Source organism: Hydractinia symbiolongicarpus, chromosome 8 (genome assembly GCF_029227915.1).
Source record: "Hydractinia symbiolongicarpus strain clone_291-10 chromosome 8, HSymV2.1, whole genome shotgun sequence".
NCBI lineage: Eukaryota > Metazoa > Cnidaria > Hydrozoa > Anthoathecata > Hydractiniidae > Hydractinia > Hydractinia symbiolongicarpus.
Genome location: NC_079882.1, coordinates 14,486,803 through 14,508,025, shown reverse-complemented (window position 1 = coordinate 14,508,025; position 21,223 = coordinate 14,486,803). Strand labels below are relative to the sequence as shown.

The 21,223-nt window shown below is 32.6% G+C and overlaps 2 protein-coding genes and 1 long non-coding RNA gene across 3 annotated transcripts in view; all 3 read left to right on the top strand.

The window, feature by feature from the left end:
- The window catches only part of LOC130654984 (protein diaphanous homolog 2-like), a 59,211-nt gene that overhangs the window by 8,577 nt on the left and 29,411 nt on the right, over positions 1-21,223 (top strand). The window contains exon 2 of the mRNA XM_057457685.1: positions 11,858-12,046. Within this exon, the coding sequence (XP_057313668.1) occupies positions 11,858-12,046 (189 nt within the window). The remainder of the gene's footprint in view (positions 1-11,857; positions 12,047-21,223) is intronic.
- Positions 770-8,764, top strand: LOC130654985 (uncharacterized). The gene is made up of 2 exons (XM_057457686.1): positions 770-5,142; positions 5,262-8,764. The coding sequence occupies exons 1-2, from the start codon at positions 4,906-4,908 to the stop codon at positions 5,631-5,633; spliced, it is 609 nt and encodes a 202-aa protein (XP_057313669.1). The 5' UTR covers positions 770-4,905; the 3' UTR covers positions 5,634-8,764.
- Positions 12,054-20,569, top strand: LOC130654986 (uncharacterized). The gene is made up of 2 exons (XR_008984536.1): positions 12,054-14,087; positions 14,222-20,569. It is a non-coding gene; the product is annotated as an uncharacterized LOC130654986 (long non-coding RNA).

Sequence of the window (21,223 nt, the reverse complement as noted above, 5' to 3'; positions counted from 1 at the left end):
GTTTCTTTAGGAATTTTTCGTGCAGGAGATCCTTCAAAATACATTAAAACCGTCGCTGGACAAGTTATACCCTGACGGGCATCGATTTCAACAAGATAATGACCCGAAGCACACATCCATTCTTGTAAGAGAATTTATGCAAAACAACAACATAAATCACTGGCCAACACCCGCTGAAAGTCCAGACCTTAACCCAATAGAGATGCTGTGGTCTGAATTAAAACAGTATCTACGTCGGCGTGTCAAACCGTCGACAAAAGAAGAATTGGTCAATGGCATTAAATTTTTTTGGAGAAATGTTACTGTAGCAAAATGTAATAAATACATTGATAATTTATATAAGGTTATTCCAATAGTTATTGAAAGAGAAGGTCGAGCATCTGGACATTAAAACAATGTTTTTATTTCGTTTGTTCCCATTTCCCGGAGGCCCATTTTTAAATTTTTTAAAATGCGATCTAAAAAAGCTTTTATATCGCCGTTTTTCGTTTTTAAACTTTTAAAATGCGATCTAAAAAAGGTTTTCTAACACCGTTTTTCGTTTTCAACCTTTTAAAATGGGATCTTAAAAATCTTTTCTATCAGCGTTTTTCGTTTTTAAACTTTTAAAATGCGATCTAAAAAAGCTTTTCTATCGCCGTTTTTTCGTTTTTAAACTTTTAAAATGCGATCTAAAAAAGCTTTTCTATCGCCGTTTTTCGTTTTTAAACTTTTAAAATGCGATCTAAAAAGCTTTTCTATCACCGTTTTTTCGTTTTTTAAACTTTTAAAATGCGATCTAAAAAAGCTTTTCTATCGCCGTTTTTCAATCTTAAACTTTTAAAATGTGTTCTAAAAATCTTTTCTATCGCCGTTTTTCATTTTTAAATTTTTAAAACGCGATCTAAAAAAGCTTTTATTTTTAAAGTTTTAAGTAAAGTGAGTAAAAACAATAAACCTTTGTTAAATTTTATTTTCGTTCGTGGATCTCTTGACGACTGTAGCAATTAAATACAACAATGGGACACACACTGTTCACATGAGCTAATTAAATTTCGCGATCAAGACATGAACTCTATTGTTTTCAACATGCAAAAATAGCTCATGTATTTAACAATAGGTTAACAATAACAACGAAAGTTCTAAGGCTACCGAAAGCTCATGCGAAGGTGATAACTATCGCGTACATGTAAAGTTACACGCAGGCGGTACTGTATGGCACCAACAGATTGCTCCTTTCATGTGTGCATAGGGCACATCACAACAACAAAGTAATTATTATATTAATATATAAACCATGGTTCTCATTAAATAAATGGCTCCTCATGAGATAACCGAGTTCTCTGTTTCTAGCAACAACAATTTTCGTTATTGCTCGTTCCAATACTGTCCCATTCAGACCAATTTTCAACTTGACATTTTAAACAAAACCCTCGTCATCGGGATACGTATCAACAATTATTGCCATTGGCCAATGGTTCCAAACTTCGAACAAAACATCCTTCAGTAGTACTATGTCGCCAACACCTAATATTTGCTTCGTCATGTTCCATCGACTTTTTTTTGAGTGACACGAGAAACTCCTTTCGCCAATGACTCCAAAATTCATTGGCAATATACTGAACTTTTCGGCATCTACGACTGGAATAGAGATCAGGTGAGACAATTTTTCCTGTTGGTGGTACGACCACTTTCGGCTTCATCGTTAAAATATTCGAAGATGGCAACAGCAATCATCAATGTGTTCAGGGATTCGTCATCTAGCTTGTGGCTCCTTATTTTTAGCAGGGATGTTAGGATTAATCTAGCTGTTCTTATTTGGTGCTCCCAAACGCCACCCATGTGACTAGATGCAGGTGTATTGAATTCCCATTTCCAATCTGCTCCAAGGTCGTGCAGAAAAAAGCGAATCTTATCATGATTCATTTCAGCAATTGCTTTTTTTAATTCATTGTTTGCACTTACAAAATTACAGTACTGTAAAAAGGTTTGTTAACATTGTGGTTCGTGTTTGTTTCCTGTTACGCACGAACCACGATAGCCCATGATGCGTATTTTTTTAACAATCGTGGACCTCATGATCATGTTTCGTGGACTACACGAACAAAAATTAAACATTACACCGTGCATCCATGATAGATAACTTCTATTGTAAAATAACAAAGACCGTATTAGTTCATCACTTAAATCAAAAACCGATGGCAAAAAAAATAAATTAACAGTTTTTGTTTTAATTCGTTGTCATAAAGCTAGCTAAATCATAGATTTTAATCGTTCGTGAATCAAAATGCGATGCAAAAAAACATTTCTATCGCTGCGTTTTGTTTATAAACTTTTAAAATGAAATCTAAAAGAGCATTTCTATCGCCGCTATTCTTTTTTAAACTTTTAAGATGCGATCTTAAAAAGCATTTCTATCGCTGCTCTTCGTTCTTAAAATTTTAAAATGCAATCTAAAAAAGCATTTCTATCGCCACAGACAAATTTAACTTTTCTAGACAAATGACATTTCGTAAAAATACAATCTCGCCCATGACGAAAAAGTATACACCAAACAAAAACTACGAATATGCTTTTTTAACTTGACAAACAAATTAAATTTAACGAAAAAATTCTTTGAAAAGAAAGAAAATTAAATTATACTGGCTATCAAAATCGTGGAGCTTGTGAAAATAATCGTGGGACACACAATCTTTCGTGGAGATAATAATATTAGTGTGGTGGCCACGATAAAATTACACATACAGACCACGATTTTATCGTGGTTCGTGTGCACCACGCTTGTTACACGAATACAATGTTAACAAACCTTTTCACAGTACTGTGCTTCCATTATCAGATCGTATATAACATACGTTTCCTCTTCTTCCAATAAATCTGCGCAATGCGAGGATGAAGGTGTCTCTTCCTAAACTGGGCTGGTTAGACAGGTGAACATCACGCCATACCTTTGCAATTCATTGCATCTTTGTTTTATCATAAAGGGTCAAAACAGTCTAAACCAACATAAGTGAATGGGGGGGCCTCTATTAACCTTTCTTTGGGCAAGTCAGCCATCTTTTGTTTTCCAACTTTGCCTCTCAAATGCCTACACATTGCACAAACATAAATTACTTTTCGTACCAATGAATTTAGGCTAACCATCCAATATCTGTAATTTCTTATTTCTTTTGTTGTTAGGCCTCTGCCAGCGTCTAGATGATTGGATGTATACAGTTGTCGTCTATTTCTAATTTTCTTAATCTGCCTACAACCTTAAGTAATCCGTCAATATCAAGGAATGGGTCTAGTTTAACGTTTTTACTTTGTAGACTGACAACATTTTGGACTTCAACTCTTTAATTTTGGTTCAGAAGGATCTTTCTTGTACCATCTTAATCAACTGTGTTTCCGCCAACTTAATTTTCTCAATGCTTAATGTTGTACAGTGACAAAGTCTTTCTTTTCTTTTCATTCAAAGCAATTCACGAATATGATGATCCAAGCTAATACTCGTTTTATTCTGGTCCAGCTGGATATGCGGTCTTCCAATCTGTTAATCAACTTGTCCTCTACCACTGTGGTGTAAGCTTAAGTTTTTCTGACTTTGAGGTCATTCTCCTCAATGGTCGCTGACTAGTCTAGGTGATTCAAGGTGTTTTCATTTTCCCACATGAATTTCGGGCCATTTAACCATGTTGTTACCTCAACTGCCTTGGAGGCATCTGAGCCCCTTGATGCTATGTCTGATGGATTATTGATCGATTTAACGTATCTCCAATCTTCAATTATGCTATGGTTGTGTATCAAAAATAAAACTTTGAAAGCCTTGAGCTGCAAAATCTTATTCTGAGAAAATGCAAAAACTGCCAAAATAAATTCTTCAATATTCTTAGATTTTTTTCATGTATCCGAAATTTATTTCCTCGAAACCTGATTTTAAGGCATGAGTATACGAAAAAATGGTTTGTTTTTTTTAAAAAATTTTTTTTTTCAGTGATTAGATAGCAAAAGATCTGGGCTTTAAAATGGTGCAAAAATATTTTTAAAAAAATGTATTTAAAATAGATTATTATCCCAAAAAAGTTTTTTTTTCATAAATTACTTTTTTGTTATGCGATAAAGATCAAATATTTGTTCACACATAATCATCTTGGGTATTAATTTTTACTACTCAATTATGTTCAAGGTTATAAATGATAGCCGACTCAAAGAGGGAAATGATTTTCGTATGTAGTTAAAAGATTCTTTTGAAGTTTTTCTCCTATTTTCCATAAGGATATTTTTTTTTCTTTTTTGTCTTCCTAAGTTGAATTACCGTGAAAACATGGCAAAACCAGTTTACAAGTTAACAGCGAATAAAAATGTCCTATCGTCATAAAGTTTTATATCATCAAAAAAAAGAAGAAAATCCAAAACAAAAATATTAGACTCGCCAGCTAAAAGGAGATTAAGGCAAAAGGTTTCTACTGCTGATCGCCAACCTAGCACTAGTCGAAAAAAATTGTAGACGCTGTGTCATTCAGCGATAGCGATGAGAGCGATGACGAATACACAAACTTTCCGCCGTGCAACTGGATCGTTGATTTAAATCTATTGACAGATTGTTTAAAAAGATCCTCCGTTTGCAAAATCTGTCACAGCCAAGTAACCATAAAGGAGCATAAAGACTTTCGAGCTGGACTGGGAACGAAGTTTATTTTGCAATGTAACAATGAAACATGCGACATGGCGGAAGATTGTTTCACCACTCCAAAGACGAGAAAAATATTCGAAGTTAATTGAAAAAGTGTTCTTGCTTGTTGCCTAGCTGGTAAAGGACGAAGAGGTCTCTCAAAGATATGTAGTGTTCTAGGACTTTCATCTCCGATAGGAAAAAATCGCTATGTAGAACATGTAAAATTTTGGGAAGAAAAGGCATTAGAACTGCGCGAAGAAAATTAAAAAATGGCTGCTGAACGAGCCAGAGATTTAGCAAGAGAAGAGTATGGTTGTACAGAAACTGTAATGGATATCCCAACATCGGCACAAGTTTTGGATGTGACACTCAAGTCACGTGTTTGCAAACAATGCAAGGCAATGACGGAGAAAAGGGAAAATGGATCCATGGAAACTATCGATTTTCTAGATTGGTTTGTAGAACACGAACCGAATTGCTTTAAAAACAACTTCGCAAGCCCACAGGTAAATTGAATCTGTTCGCGTATTATCGTTTTTTTATAGCCTTATTGTTCTTATAAAATTGTTCTAATAAAAAAAAGTGTTATTCATAATAAATTAACAATTTCTTTTACATATTTTAGAAAATGGAATGTGATGGTATATTAGATCTTTATAAACGCTCAATTGAAAAGCACAACATCCGCTACAATCCATATATTGGAGATGGAGACAGTAGCGCATTTTCCAACGTGGACAAAGAACGACCTTACTGCGCTACATGTTTTGTTGCGAAGGAGGAGTGTGTCAACCATGTTACAAAGAGAATGGGGACTAATTTACGAAAGCTTGTGAAAGACATGAAAGGAAAAAAGTTAGACGACGGTAAAGGTATTGGTGGAAAAGGTTGCCTTACATTAGCTAGAATCGACGTGATGCAGAATTTTTATGGACGAACTATTTGTAATAATAAAGGGAACGCCGAAAAATGTCCACTGAAACTTGGGCAATTTTAAAACGTTACGCAAGCACTCTGGAACATCCACAACACGAAAATTGCCCTACGGGGGAGAGCAGCTGGTGTAGCTATCAACGTGACATAGCTAATGGGACAAACACTTATAAACCAATTAAATCTCCTTTCTCCCAAGCTTTAGTGGAATGTGTGACACCTATTTTTAAGAGATTGGCTGACGTTAATTTTTTAGAAGGGTGTAAAAATGCATGTAACCAGAACGCAAACAAGTGTTTTAATAGTGTTCTTTGGAATATCTGTCCAAAAGAACAGTATATCTCGCCGATGGAGATGTCACTGGGTTTAAGTTTGAGTGTTTGCTCATATAATTCCCGATTGAAATATACCTTATCTAATCTTTTGGGATTACCAAACATGCAACCTCACACATCCTCAATCAGTCAGTGGCATCAAATGGATAAAGAACGAGTGGAAAGCCGAGATAGTGCAGTTCGTGCAGAAAGCAAACTGAGAAGGAAAAAAGGAAACACAGAGAAGTAAAGTGACAAGACGCCTTCCAAAAGAACTAAGGTGCACAATATAAGCCACAGGGGTTTCACCTGATACAACAAAAATAATTTTTATAAAGTCTTTTGTTTTACATATTTTGTAAATATTTTGTATATACATGTTTTTATTCTTCTACAAAAGGTATGTTTAAACTGTCACAAAATTCTTTCATTGTAACTTCATATACGTCTTTCCGTATTTCTCCCGTTATATCACCAGGAGCAACTTCTCGAATGAAGTCCAACACTGTTTTAGGGTAAGCATACTGGCCCGCACACAAACTTAATTCTTTTCTGTACATACATCTTGCCCATAAACAATAATGAAAATAACGAATTTGTTTATTTCCTTTTCCTCTTTTTTTCCTCGAAGAAGTAGAGTCTTCTATGCTGCTAACGAAGAGTGTGCCATCATAACTAGAAAAGTTAACAAAATAATTTTAATAAAAAATAAATAAAAAAAATTATGATATATTTATAGCTACTTACCCACAGTCACTCATCTCCGTTAACATACTTCTTTTTTCCTTTCAAGTTCGGGTTTTTCGTGATTTTTGTTTCTAGAGTTTGTTTTTGTTTTACCCATACTTAACTGTGTATAATTGCGAATGGGAGCGAACACATGCAGCATAAACAGAAGATGTGAAAAAAACCTGTTAGCAAATAGTTGTTACCATAGTGATCAATTATTATGCAAAAGTATAAGATTTCTGTAAGAAACTTAAAAGCTCTTTTTCACAGTGTTAAATTTTTAAGAGAGTATCACTAACGTTTTAAATTTCTTTTACAAAACTATAAAGGATGTGGGGTGGAGTGCACGCTTAGAGTGGAGAGGAATGTTTGATTTAAAAAAGCTTTTTTTTATTTCTTGAGAATGAGCAGAACGCGAGTTATGATGAGTTTTCTGACAATTAGAGGTTAAAAATTGTGGAAAAAAATTAAATACTAAATAACTCCAAAAGTCAAAAAAATTATGAAAAAATTAAAAAAGCGTTTTTAGATCAATGTCTTGTGATCACAAAAAAGCAAACAGCAAACTTGAGAAATTAGTAGTTTTGTAAAAGAGATCGCATTTGTAGGAGAGGGGTCATTTTTTTTTTTCGTGTCTATTAAACCTTCAAATTTTATTTTTTCTTAATAATTTCTATACCATTATATAGGTAATCATATAGGCTTTCTAAAAATATATACATTAGTATATCAAAATAAAGTTTTGGTGAATTATTAGCATTTTAAAATATCACACACCTTTTTTGTATACTCACGCCTTAAATTTTTAAAATAAGAAATTCTAACGAAAAGTAGATTTCTCATAAAATCCATTAATCTTTATCAAGCGCAAACATTTCACAAAACTGCAAAAATCTCATTCCTCTCCTGTTCATTTTTGACAATAAAGTGAACAAAATGACATATTTTTCCCAAAACAATTTCCAAACTGTGGTTTTTTGACATTTCATGTAAAATTTGTTGAAACTGAAAGAACTGCTTTTTGTTGATTCAGAATTACTCTGCACAACCATTCTTTTCGACATTTTGTGTAAACCTTCATTTTATTACCATGTTCAAAACACTAAAAGACCTATTTTTCTTGTTTCAATTAACTCTGCCTTTTTATGTTTTTTGACATTTTGGATTAAAATATTGGTAAATTGCATATGCAATGAATATAATAACAAAATGATTGAATTTTGCAAATCTCTTTTCATTTGCTCATTTTTCCATTTTGTGTAATCTGTTGTGGGAGAGGATGAAATACCTGATTTAAGTTCATTTTTATTTCACAGGTTGCGGTTTTAAAACTTTCCGGTAAAAATGTTGTAGAAGACAATGACATGAAACATGATTTTTATTGTTTTAAATGTTATGACTGAAACTGTTGACATTTCATAAACTTTTGTGATGGAGGACAATGTGATCCTCTCTAGGAAAATGTCCACTTTTATTTCAAAAGCGTCTCAATTCCTATTTTTAAAACAATAGAATTTGGTATAACGAAATACGGTGATTTTTAAGTTTCAAAGGGATGTTTATTTTTGTTTTAGATCGAAATATGGTGATTATTTATCTTTGAAGGACACTTTCTCATTGTTTTCGAGACAAATACCGCTATTTGTATGCTGAAATATAGCAATGTGTTAGCTTCATACGGTCTTATTAGAAATAATTACGCCATCTTTAAAGCTTTGTGCGAAGCCACTTTCATAAGTTTACAACGAAGTATTTATAAAAATAGTGTTTTTATTGATAAATAATACAATAAGTGTTTTTATTGTTTTAACATGAGCAGTCCTTATCATATAAATAAAGGAGGTGAGTGGTGACTCGCACGCCTAAGCATCAATTTACAAATGCAAGGCATGTGATTTACTGCAACTCCAAATTATCAAGGCGTGCAAAGCCGTGCATGTTATAGGTGAGATAAACAATAGAGTGTGGAATTGCTGTTGTTGCTGATATAGTTTGGTTGAGTGATTGTTAATCTCCCAATCAAGATTCTTAATGTTATATGCTGTTGGAGACAGCCCTTGTTTGTATTGACTATTGCTGTGGAAAACAGCTTCCGTTGATATTGATTATTGTTATCTTGTTTATTTATATTGGTTGTATATTAAGACTTGTATGGTGAAACAGTTACAACAGAGACTGATAGTGGTATTCTATTCAACATGGGTAGCAGAGGAAAATGTCCAAATCAATACCACCCCGAAGTTAATCGAATCCATGAGCTGGACAGACTACAAGAAAGAATCACCTCAGCTCCAGTTGGTGCTCCGTCAATGTCTTCTCAATATAAAGAAGAGCCTGTATTCTTTAATGACAGCAACGATGCTAATTCTGTGTATTACGGCGATTCCAGGCGACGAAATTGGTATAGAGGAAATGGGGGAAGAAGAAGAGGGAGCTACAATTTACAACAGAAGAAAGGAGGAAGTGATGAATTTTGAACCCTTTGGGTAGAGATGGAAATGTAACAAGATGCAAAATTTGTGATAGCAAATATCATTGGCAAAACCATTGTTCAGTAAAGTGAAAAGGTCCAGATGAAATCACTTTGTTTCAAGCAAAGAACATTGAGAATGAGGAAACTAAACTATTTGTTGGAGAAACTCTTAACTGCAGTTCTTGATTCAGGATGCTCTCAAACAGTTTGTGGGAAAATTTGGTTAAAGTGCTTTCAAGAGAGTTTGGATGATGATGGACAATACAGAAAGATTGTCCAACTCCACCTTTAAGTTTGGCAATGGCGGACCGGTTCAATCCATGAAGAAAGTCTCACTTCCAGTCACAATTGCGAAGCATGAAATTGGTTTGGGGGCAGACGTTGTTGATCTGATTGATTTTGACAAGGAAACAGCAGTTATGTTTGGAGAAGAACAAAAGTTAATAAAGACTACCTCAGGATATTATACATTACCCCTAACAAAGAAAAGGAAATTGATTGAAGACAGCCCTAAAGAATAAGCAAAAACAGTTTTCTGCTGTTTAAATACTGCCATCCCATCAGAGAAGGACTTAATAAAGCTTCATCGTCAATTTGGTCGCTGTCATGAAAGCAGGTTGTTAAGATTAATTGATTCTTCAAAGATTTAAAGGAATACAGACCAGATATCAAAGATAGTCAAGGAAGTGTCCGAAAATTATGATGTATGCAAAAGATACTAGAGGCGAAAACTCAGACTGATAGTCAGCATCCCTTTGGCTTCTGAATTCAACAAATTGTTGCCATGGATTTGATCACCTATGAGCAAGGCGTCTGGGTTTTACGTTTGATCTATTTGTTCTCCAGGTATACTGTGGCATGCGTGAGAAGATCAAGAAACAAAATGTAATGATTGATGCGATATGAAAATGTGGATAAGCTACTTAAGCCAACCAAGAAAGTTTTTAGCTGACAATGGTGGAGAATTTTGAAGCAGCAAACAGAAAAAATGACTCGCCTACATGCGCAAAAGAATCATTACGAATAACCTTTGCTCTTATCGCATCTTCAAGATCGACCCGTCAATCAATGAATATCAAATGAGCTTTTCTCCAAGGTAATTCTCTGGACAGAGAGATATTTGTAAAGCCACCGAAAGAAGCCAAAACCATGAATATTTGGAAGCTTAATAAAAGTGTCTATGGTTTAAACGAAGCATCATGTTTCTGGTACAATTGTGTGCATGAAGAGTTTATTAATGTCGGATTGACAAGTCTATTAATGATTCATCAAGGAAGCTATATTGACCGAATCGACAAGGTGGTGGTCAAAAATGGAAATGACAAAACCAAGCCCTTGGCAAAATGCCTGCAAAAAGACTACAGAGCAATTTGTGGGCAATTAAGTTGAGTTGCCAGCCAAACACGACCTGATTTGTCATTTGAAGTTTTACATTTGGTTGCTTTTTGTGATGCATCATACGCCAATCTGAAAGACAGATCGTCGGTATCAGTAAGTACGGTATCATCGTCTTTTTAAAGGGGAAGAATGGAAAGGTCACACCTCTCAGTTGGGCACCTCGAAATATCAGAAGAGTATGCAGAAGTACACGCACAGCAGAAACCGATGCACTCTTAGAAGTATAAGAAACTTGTTTTTGCTTATCTCACATGGTCAATAAATTATTGGATGATCCACTCAAAACGACAGAGATCTTTACTGATACTCAGTCTTTATATGAGGCTGCCAACTCGACTACAGCTGTTGAAGAAAAGATTAAGAGTGGATATTGCTGCTATCAGACAAAGTATTTCAAGAAAAGAGTTTGTTCTGAAATGAATTGAGACAAAATTTTAACTTGCTGATGTACTGACGAAACAAGGAGCTGATCCAACCAAGTTCCTGGAGACATTTAAGACATCATGCTTTTGATTCTTAAACACCTGTACATGTGTAAATACCAAAGAGCTTTTCTGTATAAACCAACAACTAAATGAAACCGAAAACTGTTCAATCAATGAAAGAAAGAGAAAGAAGATTGTACTATCGTTATAGGTTAGATAAACAACTGTGGAATTGTCGTTATTGCTGATATAGTTTGGTTGAGTGATTGTTGATATCACAGTCAAGATTCCTAATGTTATATACTGTTGGAGACAGCCCTTGTTTACAAGACTGCCGGGGGCTGATCTAGGAAATGATTTTTTGAAAATTTCCGTTTGTTGCCTAGTGTTTGAAAAGTTGGGTAACTATTAAAACGCAGAGTGGCTTGATGCGGATAAAGATCCCTCTGAACATATATTATTTTCATAAGCCTAAAATATAAAACACAATATGTTATATAAATATGACAGTGTTTGGATGTTATATTTGTGTAAAAAAAATATGCAAAAATACTAAAGAATGCTAGTTTTATTCTTCTATATTTTGAAATATATATGGCTAAAACCCTGAAATGTATATTATGTATATAGAGCATTCGTCAAACATTTCAATATTATATCTATCTATTTTGTGCATCATACTCGCACAAAATTAATACATATAATATTGATATCCCCAAAATTGTTATAACCCATGTCTAAATTAACGTGGATCAGCCCCTGTATCTGACTTTCTGCCTGTGAGCAAAGATGGTAAAAATAAAATATAACAGTAAACAACTACTTTTAAAAAATGTTTTATATAGAGAAGTTATTAAGACACCATACATGTAAAGAATAGTTAAAATTAATATTTCGCAATTTTGTCATGAACAATGCATGCTTAAACATTCAATTCTTCTACTTTTAGTTAAATCGCTTTGCATCTAAGAAGCCCAAGCCACCAAAACTAGCCAAGAAACCTCCAAATGGACCACCAGGTCCAAAATCAACACATCAAGAAGTCAATGCACCTATCAATGAAGAGTTGGAGGCTGAAATAAAGGGTTTGAAATCACTGAGACCTGAAGAATTTGATAAAAAGTTTGAAAAGATGCTGGTAATTTTTTTAACCCATTATTTTACTAGAATAATAACTAAGTGTTACATTTTCTTAAAGAAATATGTGATGCTCTCTGAGAAAAATTGACCCCTTTGTTATTGGTATTTTTTTAAAGATAAAATATGGAAACTTCGCATTTTACATACAAATTTCGTATTTCATAGTTTTTAAAAGAGAAATTTGAATTTCATTTACAAGTTCATGTGCTCACTTTTTCGTGATTTGTTTCCATTTTAGTAACATTTAAATGAAATTTTTATTTTCATATCCTTGCAAAATTTTCCTGTTAGATAAAAAAGGAAACATAGGTAAAGAGAGAAACTTTAGGCAAATGATTATTGGACCTTTGTAGGTATTCAAAAAGATGATAACTAGCTTGCTAGGTATGATGATGATTTCCGTCCAAAATTAAAATTTTTTTTCTTATTGAATCGTAAAAATCTGATAAAAAAGGTAAAAGTGGATTCAATTTTTTCTAAAGTGACGAACACACAGGCTCACCGTGTTTTTAAAATGAGGATAACACGAACGGATGAAGTTGAAGAATTACCTAATTTTGTTCTGAAATAAGGGAAATACAGCTTTGAAATTGTGAAATTCTGTTTCAAAATGGTGAAAACATGGCCATGTGAGGGTTCAAAGTGTCATATTTTGTTGCTTTAACATTGTCATATATTGATCTAATAACCAATACATGGCTACAAAGCTTACAAATTGTTGAAGTTTGTATAAAGCCTAGAAATGGACATATTCCATTTAATAAGGACGATTACACAAACTTACCTCAATAACTTCGAAATGGACCATTTGTAATTTTGAACTTTTGGCACTTGAAAGACTGATAGTTGGTCCGCACTTTGCCAAATATTATTGGAGAGAACAAATTTAACAACCTGTGTGGTTCTGACAATGATTTGTCAGATTTCAAAGGTTTTGAAGAAGAAACCTAATTACCAGAAACTAACCAAAATGTTAGTAATGATGACAGTGAAAGTAGACCTTTGACATGCTAGATCCACTGACAAGTCTGTCCCAGAAGGATTAATAATGAACAAATGCAATCATGGAGATTTAGACAAATTAATTGAGGTACAATTTACTGCCCCACCTGGGTTTTAAGTCAAAATCCCAGAGGATGTTGATGAGCTTTATTTCTTAAAACGTTTTTTTGCCTGAAGAGATAATTAGTTCATTGACTTTAGAAGCCAATGTTGCATGCTTTTGACTTCCTTTAAGTAAATAAAGGAAAACTTGTAATCATTCCAGATTTTTAAAATCGCCTGAAAATGGAATAACCAACAACAAAATGATAGCTTTCCTTGCTCTTGCATACTATATGGGTATTATTAAAAAAGATGTGATAGCTTCATATCAGAGTATTGATAGTACTTTATCAACACCCTTTTCTAGAACAATTATTGTCCAAAAATGAATTTAAGAACAGTGTTTCTTTTCTCCATTGCTGTAATAACAATGAATATGTAACAAAAGGACAACCTGGATACAATTCAATAATAATCTTGGCTGACGTACGAAATAATGGTACAAAAATTCAGTGATGTTTTGATTCCACCTAAATAACATTTTGATTGTTGTTGTTGTTATATTCCTAAAACATGAGTTTATAGATGAAGCCTATTCGAAAAATGATGAATTAAGCGCTGTGGACCTGCAAAAATTAATGTTCAAAGATTTCAAGTCAAAATTATCTATAACGTCTTTGAAGTGTTACAGGAAGAAGCTACGTTGGATCTAAAATGGTCCAAGATATTGCCAGGTTGTTCGCCCAATCAATTGTGAAATGCCACTTAACTTTGCCTTGGTATGCATTGTGACAAAAGAAGCTTTTGACAATGTGATATTCACTGACAAAAGTAGCATTTGGATTTAGCGACATTCCAGATTATGTTTCTGTCGAAGGCATTCTTTTGCTAAGTTAAAGCGCAAGGTTAAGCACCCATACAAAATTTATGTTTGGGCAGGTGTATCCCAAAGAGGAGGAACAAAGTTGATGATCTTTACTGGTATAATGAGAAAGGTAAATCTACTTTATTATTATTCATAGTTTTCATTTATAAAGAGATATGGAAGCAAGGTTGTTTTAATAAAGTTAACATTTTAATGTACAATATAACTTTATAAAAATAATAACTGTTTGTTTTTTATTCATAGGAGTTTTATGTTGATTCTCTCAAAACAGGATTCTTGCTGTTCGTTAATTTCGTTTTTCCAAACCGAAATGGATTATTGCAAGAGAACAGCCCTAAACTTAAATCGAAGTATGGAATCAGTATTAGCTATTGGCCAACCACATGGGAATCCCCTGACATTAACCCAATTGAGTTGCTGTGGGTGAGCTTAAAAACTATGTTCGAAAACACGTAAAGCCATCCAAAAAAGGAAGAATTAATTAACAGGGTAAAAACATTTTGGCACAATGTAACAAATACACTGATCACATATATAAAGTCCTTCCTATCATTGTACTACGCAATGGGAGAGCTTCTGGACACTAACTTATAATAACTCTTTACTTTTTCAATCGTGATATATCACCTAAAATTAAACTTCCTCACTAATACAGAACTTTTTGTTTAACTACATAACTATTTTTGTATATACTTGTTGTCTACAAGGGAATATAAAAAGATTTTAAATTAAACGTTTTGTCACAATATTTTCAAATTGACACTTAAAACGCTATAAAAAAAGAATGATTTGAAGGTTTTATTTCTTTCGATAAAAAGTATGCAGAAGGATTATTTTGTGTGGTTTGTTTAGAAGGGAATGTTTTTATATCAAGAAATATAGATATTGTATTTATTCAGAATATACACCATTTGTTTGACAAAAATTAACCGTAGTGGTATTCTTCAATAAATAAAATGCGCAAGGCATTTAATAGTTGCGAACAATGCTTCTCATATATATCTTAAATTAATTGTGCTTAAATAATCAAATTAACAATAGACTCTCGCACAATGTATTATTGTACTTTTCGAAAGATTTTTATTATCATTTCAAATAATTAAAAGTCGGAAGAAATTTAATTACTTTGCGCTAATACTCAAGGGAATAGTTTATCAATACAATTACACAATGCATCTTCCTATTACAAGAAATATAATTGCTCCGATATTTCTTCGCGAGCGCATTGTTGTTTAATACGCAAATATAAACTTGCAAAACCCAAAAGGGATATAATTAACAATAAAACAAAAGTCAAACGACTGCTGTCCCCCACGCAAAGGTGTGATTTTAGCATGTACGCAGTAGATTACATTCAGACTGTAGACTTAGAACAGACCTTCAGCTTCTGGCTTGGAACTTCAGCACCTTGCTGGATGACATTTTCCAACAAAAATTGAAGGAGAAGCTAAAACTGTATTAGTCCTTCTTGTAAAGTTTGTGTCCTACCAGAGAGGTAGATGGATGCTGCTGCTGAACGAAAGCAGAAACTTCCTGGCCACAAAACATCCTATAAATGTGCTCAATGTGAGGTGGCATTATGTGTAGTGCTTTGCTTTAGTTTGTATCACACTCACAAACAATATTAGGAGGTTTATAAAGCATGGAAAAAAGTTCCATAATAACTTCAGGACAACATTGAGAGAACATTTTAAACTTTTTTTTGCATGGTCGTGTAAAGCGTAGACTCTCTGTATTGGAAATCGCATTATTTGGTTGTAAAATAGCCATACAAAGCACAGAAATACTTCTTTTTAAAAACTAAAGCCCTTGTAAAACTTAAAGGGAACAGAAGTATAAAATGAAGTTGAACTTTAGAGCTTAAAAGGTTGGTTAACAAGTCTTTAAATGTGAATGTCTTGAGAACGAAAAGAGCTTTAAAAATTTAAAAAGGGTTGTTAACAACTTTTTAAGCTCTATAATATAAGTACGACATCATTTTATACCTTGGGTTCCCTTTAAGCATTAATGATTTTAAGTTTAAAAAGTTATTTTTACCTAGTTAACTTTGTATTTTTTTTAATATAAAATTTCGAATTTTTGGATATATGCTATACACCACATTATAATGATGTTCAAAATTTGTAAAAAGCCTTTTAAAGGTTAAACTTAAGGTTAAAAAGTTTCTTGTAATAGTACAATGATATTTAAGCTTTATAAGAAATCTTTCTGATCATTACTTCACGAAATACTGCAATGTTTAAACTTGATAAAAAAGCTTTGTAAATGTTTTAAATTCCAAAAAATTGATGTTAAGATTTTGTAAGATAGCATTGTAATTGTTTGTTAAAAAAATAGTGATTTTTAAGCTACTAAAAATAATAATGATTCGCAAATTGCTGATTGCAGCCTACTACTTTAAAGCCTGTATCATCCTTATCTTTGACAAAAAGCAAAAAGGTTTCAAGTAGGACTGATTTCAGTTCTGAAAATGTGACAAAGATGTACAGGACATGAGGTGAAAACAAAACTTGTTGAAATAAGCTAAAAAAAATTAAACAACGAAAACATAATAGAGTTTAGTGAAAAGGAAAAGGTTGTTCTCTGCTCTATGTTCTCAGAGATATTTAAGGCGGAAAGTTGAGTTAACTGGCATTTTGTCACAAGACGTTTTAAAGCAGCTGTGTTTCATAAAGTCAGAAAAACCCTAAGGTTTCTGTCCAACACCTCGAAGTTATCAAAGTCAAGTTATATCAATTCAACTCTTATTTTAACTCTAAAAAGGGGGAAAACGAACTCAATGTTTTTAGCTTAAAAAATTAAATGGTTAGCTTATTTTTGTAATGAGACTCAAGGTAATAAACAATGTTTTTAATCAGTTTTTTTGCAATATTTATTAGTTTTTTTTATCATTTTTTTATCGGTTTGTACTGATTTCTGATAAAATGTAGCTACATGCCTTACCATAGCAATAGCAATCACATGAATGTTTCTTACCTGAGCATTAAATAACTTGCATAAAACTTGAAAAATATTGATGATATTTCCTCAAGGTACTTTCAGTATTTTGTGCAACACACAAAGCTACATCTATTTTAAGCAGTGGAAGACGTTCAAAAAGTCAGCTCCTTAAACAGTGAACCCACAACACAGCACCACTACTACTGCTTTGTAAACAGCAATATGTCTGTCAGTTGGACTGATAATACAAGTTTTCTGCAACAATTTTTTTATATAATTGATGTGCAGGAACTTTCTGTATAAAAAACAACTCAAATATTAAGTTTTCAGATAGTTTAAAAATGCACTAAAACATTTAAATCAAGTTAGATTAAATATTATAAACCACACAAAATCAAAACTTTTTAAAAACATAAGATGTACATAATAAAAACTATATGTCTGACTGATCAGTGTCAAAGGATGACCACTCATCACTCAATATGTCAGCAACTTTGACTTTACAGTACCGCTTAAATGTAACTTTACATGTACGCGAGTTTTACGACGTAGTGTAACGATCTCATGTCTACATAAAGAACCTTCGCATATCTTTTGTTTACACACGAACTTAATAACTTTCTATTGTTATCGTCGTACGCGAGTCATAACAATAAGATATGATGAAGCCTTTTGTTCTTACATGTAACATGCATGCTTTTGTTTAAAAGTGTTAACAATCACGAAAGCTATTGAAAGATATATATTTTTAAAAAAATGAAGGAACACGCGTAAAGCGTTAAAGATTTCGTGTGTAATGTAAAATGTTTATGCGAAGAATTTAAAATGAAAACTTTTTATAATAGCTTTGTACCTTGCGCATTGCTGCTTGTTTTTTTTATTTCTATTTTAAGAACACTGTTTCGATACACATGTGCCTCGATTTTTGTGCATCCGGCTAAAATAGTAGTTTCGAATGCTAGTTTCGGTCGATCAAATTAAACTTAAAATACTTGACGAAGATTAAAATAAATGAAGTAATTTGCCATTTTTTTGAATCCCAAGTTTTATTAATTTTTGTTGCGTTGTGTATAGAGATAAAGTCAAGAATAATTACAAGCAGTGTAGAAAAAAAAAATTTCTTTGCACATATACAAGTTTGTTCAAAAAAAAACTTTAAAAAACACACGTACAATTATACAGAATTAAAATCTATGTTACTTTCATTGTGTTTTTTTTTGTTAAGGTATTCATTCATGCTGTTTCTACCATCGCACCGAAGACCTTTCTTACTGTCCTCAGTAACGGAATAAAAATTTTAACAGCGTATTTTTTATATATTCCACTTTGGTAGCATTCAGTGGTTCTCTTGTAAGAACATGCCCGTTTTTAATGATGCTCATGCTGTACACACTACGACCCTGCCTTTCTGACAGCGGGAAAATCCGACGAATTAATCGCTGAGCAAATTTTTTTTCAGAATGTGATTGCTTTTTTGTTTGCTAAAAAGATATAATTCTACTGGTAAAATTTCATATATCGGAAAACCAGGTAGAAAACCTAAGCTATCGGTAGAACACTTTAATTTTATCGAAAAATGCTACACGGGAGACGATGAATATTTGGCAGTTGACATGCAAAAAAAACTTAAAAACACCTTTAATATTGGTGTTTCTGCTCCCACTGTCAAAAATTTTAGACGCAAATTTAACACATCGACTATTTGTATAAAGTTATTCCAATTGTTATTGAAAGAGAAGGCGGAGCATCTGGACATTAAAATAATGTTTTTTTTGTTTATGTTTTTAATTCCCGTAGCCCAGTTGTAATTCTGTCGAAACGCTAATTTTTAAAAATTGTTTAGTGTGCTAAACAAAATACAACATTTAGGTTTGTGTAAGCGCGCAAAACACAAGATTCTTTCTAAGTATCATAATAAATCCATGTAAAAACAAAAGATAATACGTTGCCGTTCATGAGTAGAAACAATAAAACCTTAAAGCTTTATTACATTTTATATTTGTTCTCCCGTTGATCCCTTCACGGCTATAGCAATTAAATACAACAATGAGTTACGTGAAGTTTACATGGGATAATTAAAGTTCGCATGTGTGACATAAACTCTATTGTTTTCAACATGCAAAAATAGCTCATGTATTTAACAATAGGTTAACAATAACAACAAAAGTTCTAACGCTACCGAAGGTTCGTGTGAAGGTGATAACTATCGTGCACATGTAAAGTTACATTTAAGCGGTACTGTTGGTGCAACTATTTCTTCTACAGCATAATGTTTCGTCACTGTTAATGTTGTCCGTAATAGGCACAATCACTGGCAACTCATATCTTGTGTTTTCTCTTGTTGGGTGAGTACTCATCTACCTTGTGACAATTACGAGAAAACGACGCTGTATTTCGTTCTAAAATGACAAAGAAAAAAACAAAACAACCCTTCAAAGCTTATCAATCACTGATTTCATTATAAAATAAGAAAAAACGTCCTTCTAAGTTTGCTGTATATTGTTATAAAATATATAGAAAACATCCTGTTAAGCTTAAAAATCTCCCAAATCAACAAAATGCACATCGATGCATTTTGTTCTTAGATGACGAAAACAGCACTATGAAGATGATAACCTGCTGTATTTCGTTATAAAGTTTAGTAATGAGTCCATAGAAAACTTATAAATCACTGTATTTGGTTGTAAAATAAACGTAATAGCACAGAAGTCTCGTTCAGAAACACTAAACATGTTTCTGTAAACGTTGAACATTGATGTACTGTTTTTAAAATCATCAGAACAAAGCCTAAAAATATCACTGTACTTCAAACAAAAACATGTCTATGAACTTATTAGTTACACAGTTAAGTTGGTATTTTAAAAATATGTGTATTTTAAATATACAAAATTCGTATTTCGTAACTTTTAAAAATACGAAATCTGTATTTTTAAAATTACAGAATTGTCTTTTTTTTTTGGAAATACTGAATTTACACACTTTCAAAATAGAAGTGGTTTATTTTCCTAAAGAGCATAACAAATTTCTCAAAGCAAACTGAATTATAATCAACTAAATTGCTTAAAACATTCTTGCTTAAAACTTTAAAGAAGGAAAGACCTTCTGATAATCATCACAGATTTATGAAACTATAAAATATCAGTATTTCTTCCTAACGCGATGAAGACATAGCTGTAAAAAAACCTGTATTCCATTATAAAGTTACTCGTAGTATGTTGCTAATTGTTGGGTTTTGTTTTTAAACAATAATAACACGGCCTTATAAAGCTTGAAAACCTCAGTGTTTTTTTTTCTAGTATGATGAAAGAAATCATCATCGTCAGGTTATGAAGTTATAAAAAATCTTCCTTGAAATTATGTTTAATAAATTTTTTCTTTTTCTTTTTCTTTAAATTACCGCAACAACTTCTATTTTCAAAACTTCAAAAATGCACTCTTTCTGAGCACATTTATCAAACCAGCTGCTGATCCCAAGATTTTTCATAGCATCAGTAATTTGATTTTGAGTGTCTACCCAGTGTTTTTTAATTTCACCAAGTTGAAGCATTGTTATTTTGTTATTCTGTCAACCCCAAAAATGTAACGAGGCACATTAAAAAACATAGATGTGTGAAAAAATCTACTAATTGCTTTAGTAATGTGAAAAGTAAATCAAATTTATATTCCTGAAAATATTATTCCGACATATTAGTTCAAATTCCCTCCCCCCCCCAAAAAAAAATTAATAAATAAATAAATAAATAAAATAAACAATATCAATCACCTACAGTTGGCATCGCATTAAATACAAATATATGTACCAAAATTCATTATCTAGTCTACTGCATGCATTCACCCTGCTAAATTAAAAGTTAAAAATAAATATGAAATGCATAAAGAGGTTTGCGAAGAGTAACTCCTAATTTATCAAAAAAGTTCTTTCGGCATATTACACATTGTCTTATATACCCATAAAATCTTGCACAAAATCGTATTCAGTCTTCCCCCACAAACTGTACACAAAATATGAAAAAAAACAGCTTGGTGAAAATCTATTTGTATAAAAAAATTTTTTTTAGCACATTGCATATGGTCATCCCTCCAAAAATTTAAACCATGTCTAAATGACAGCAAAAACTTAGTTTAAGTCATCATAACTAAATCAACAAAAATCGGTTCCTTTGGTATATATATTTCATACTGGTCATCCACAAAATTTTAACCTGAAAATTTGAAAACCAACCATTTCAACATGTCGAATATATATAAAGCAAATAAAAGTCAGTTATATCGGAGCAAAGCAAAGCCCACTTCCTCATTAAATAA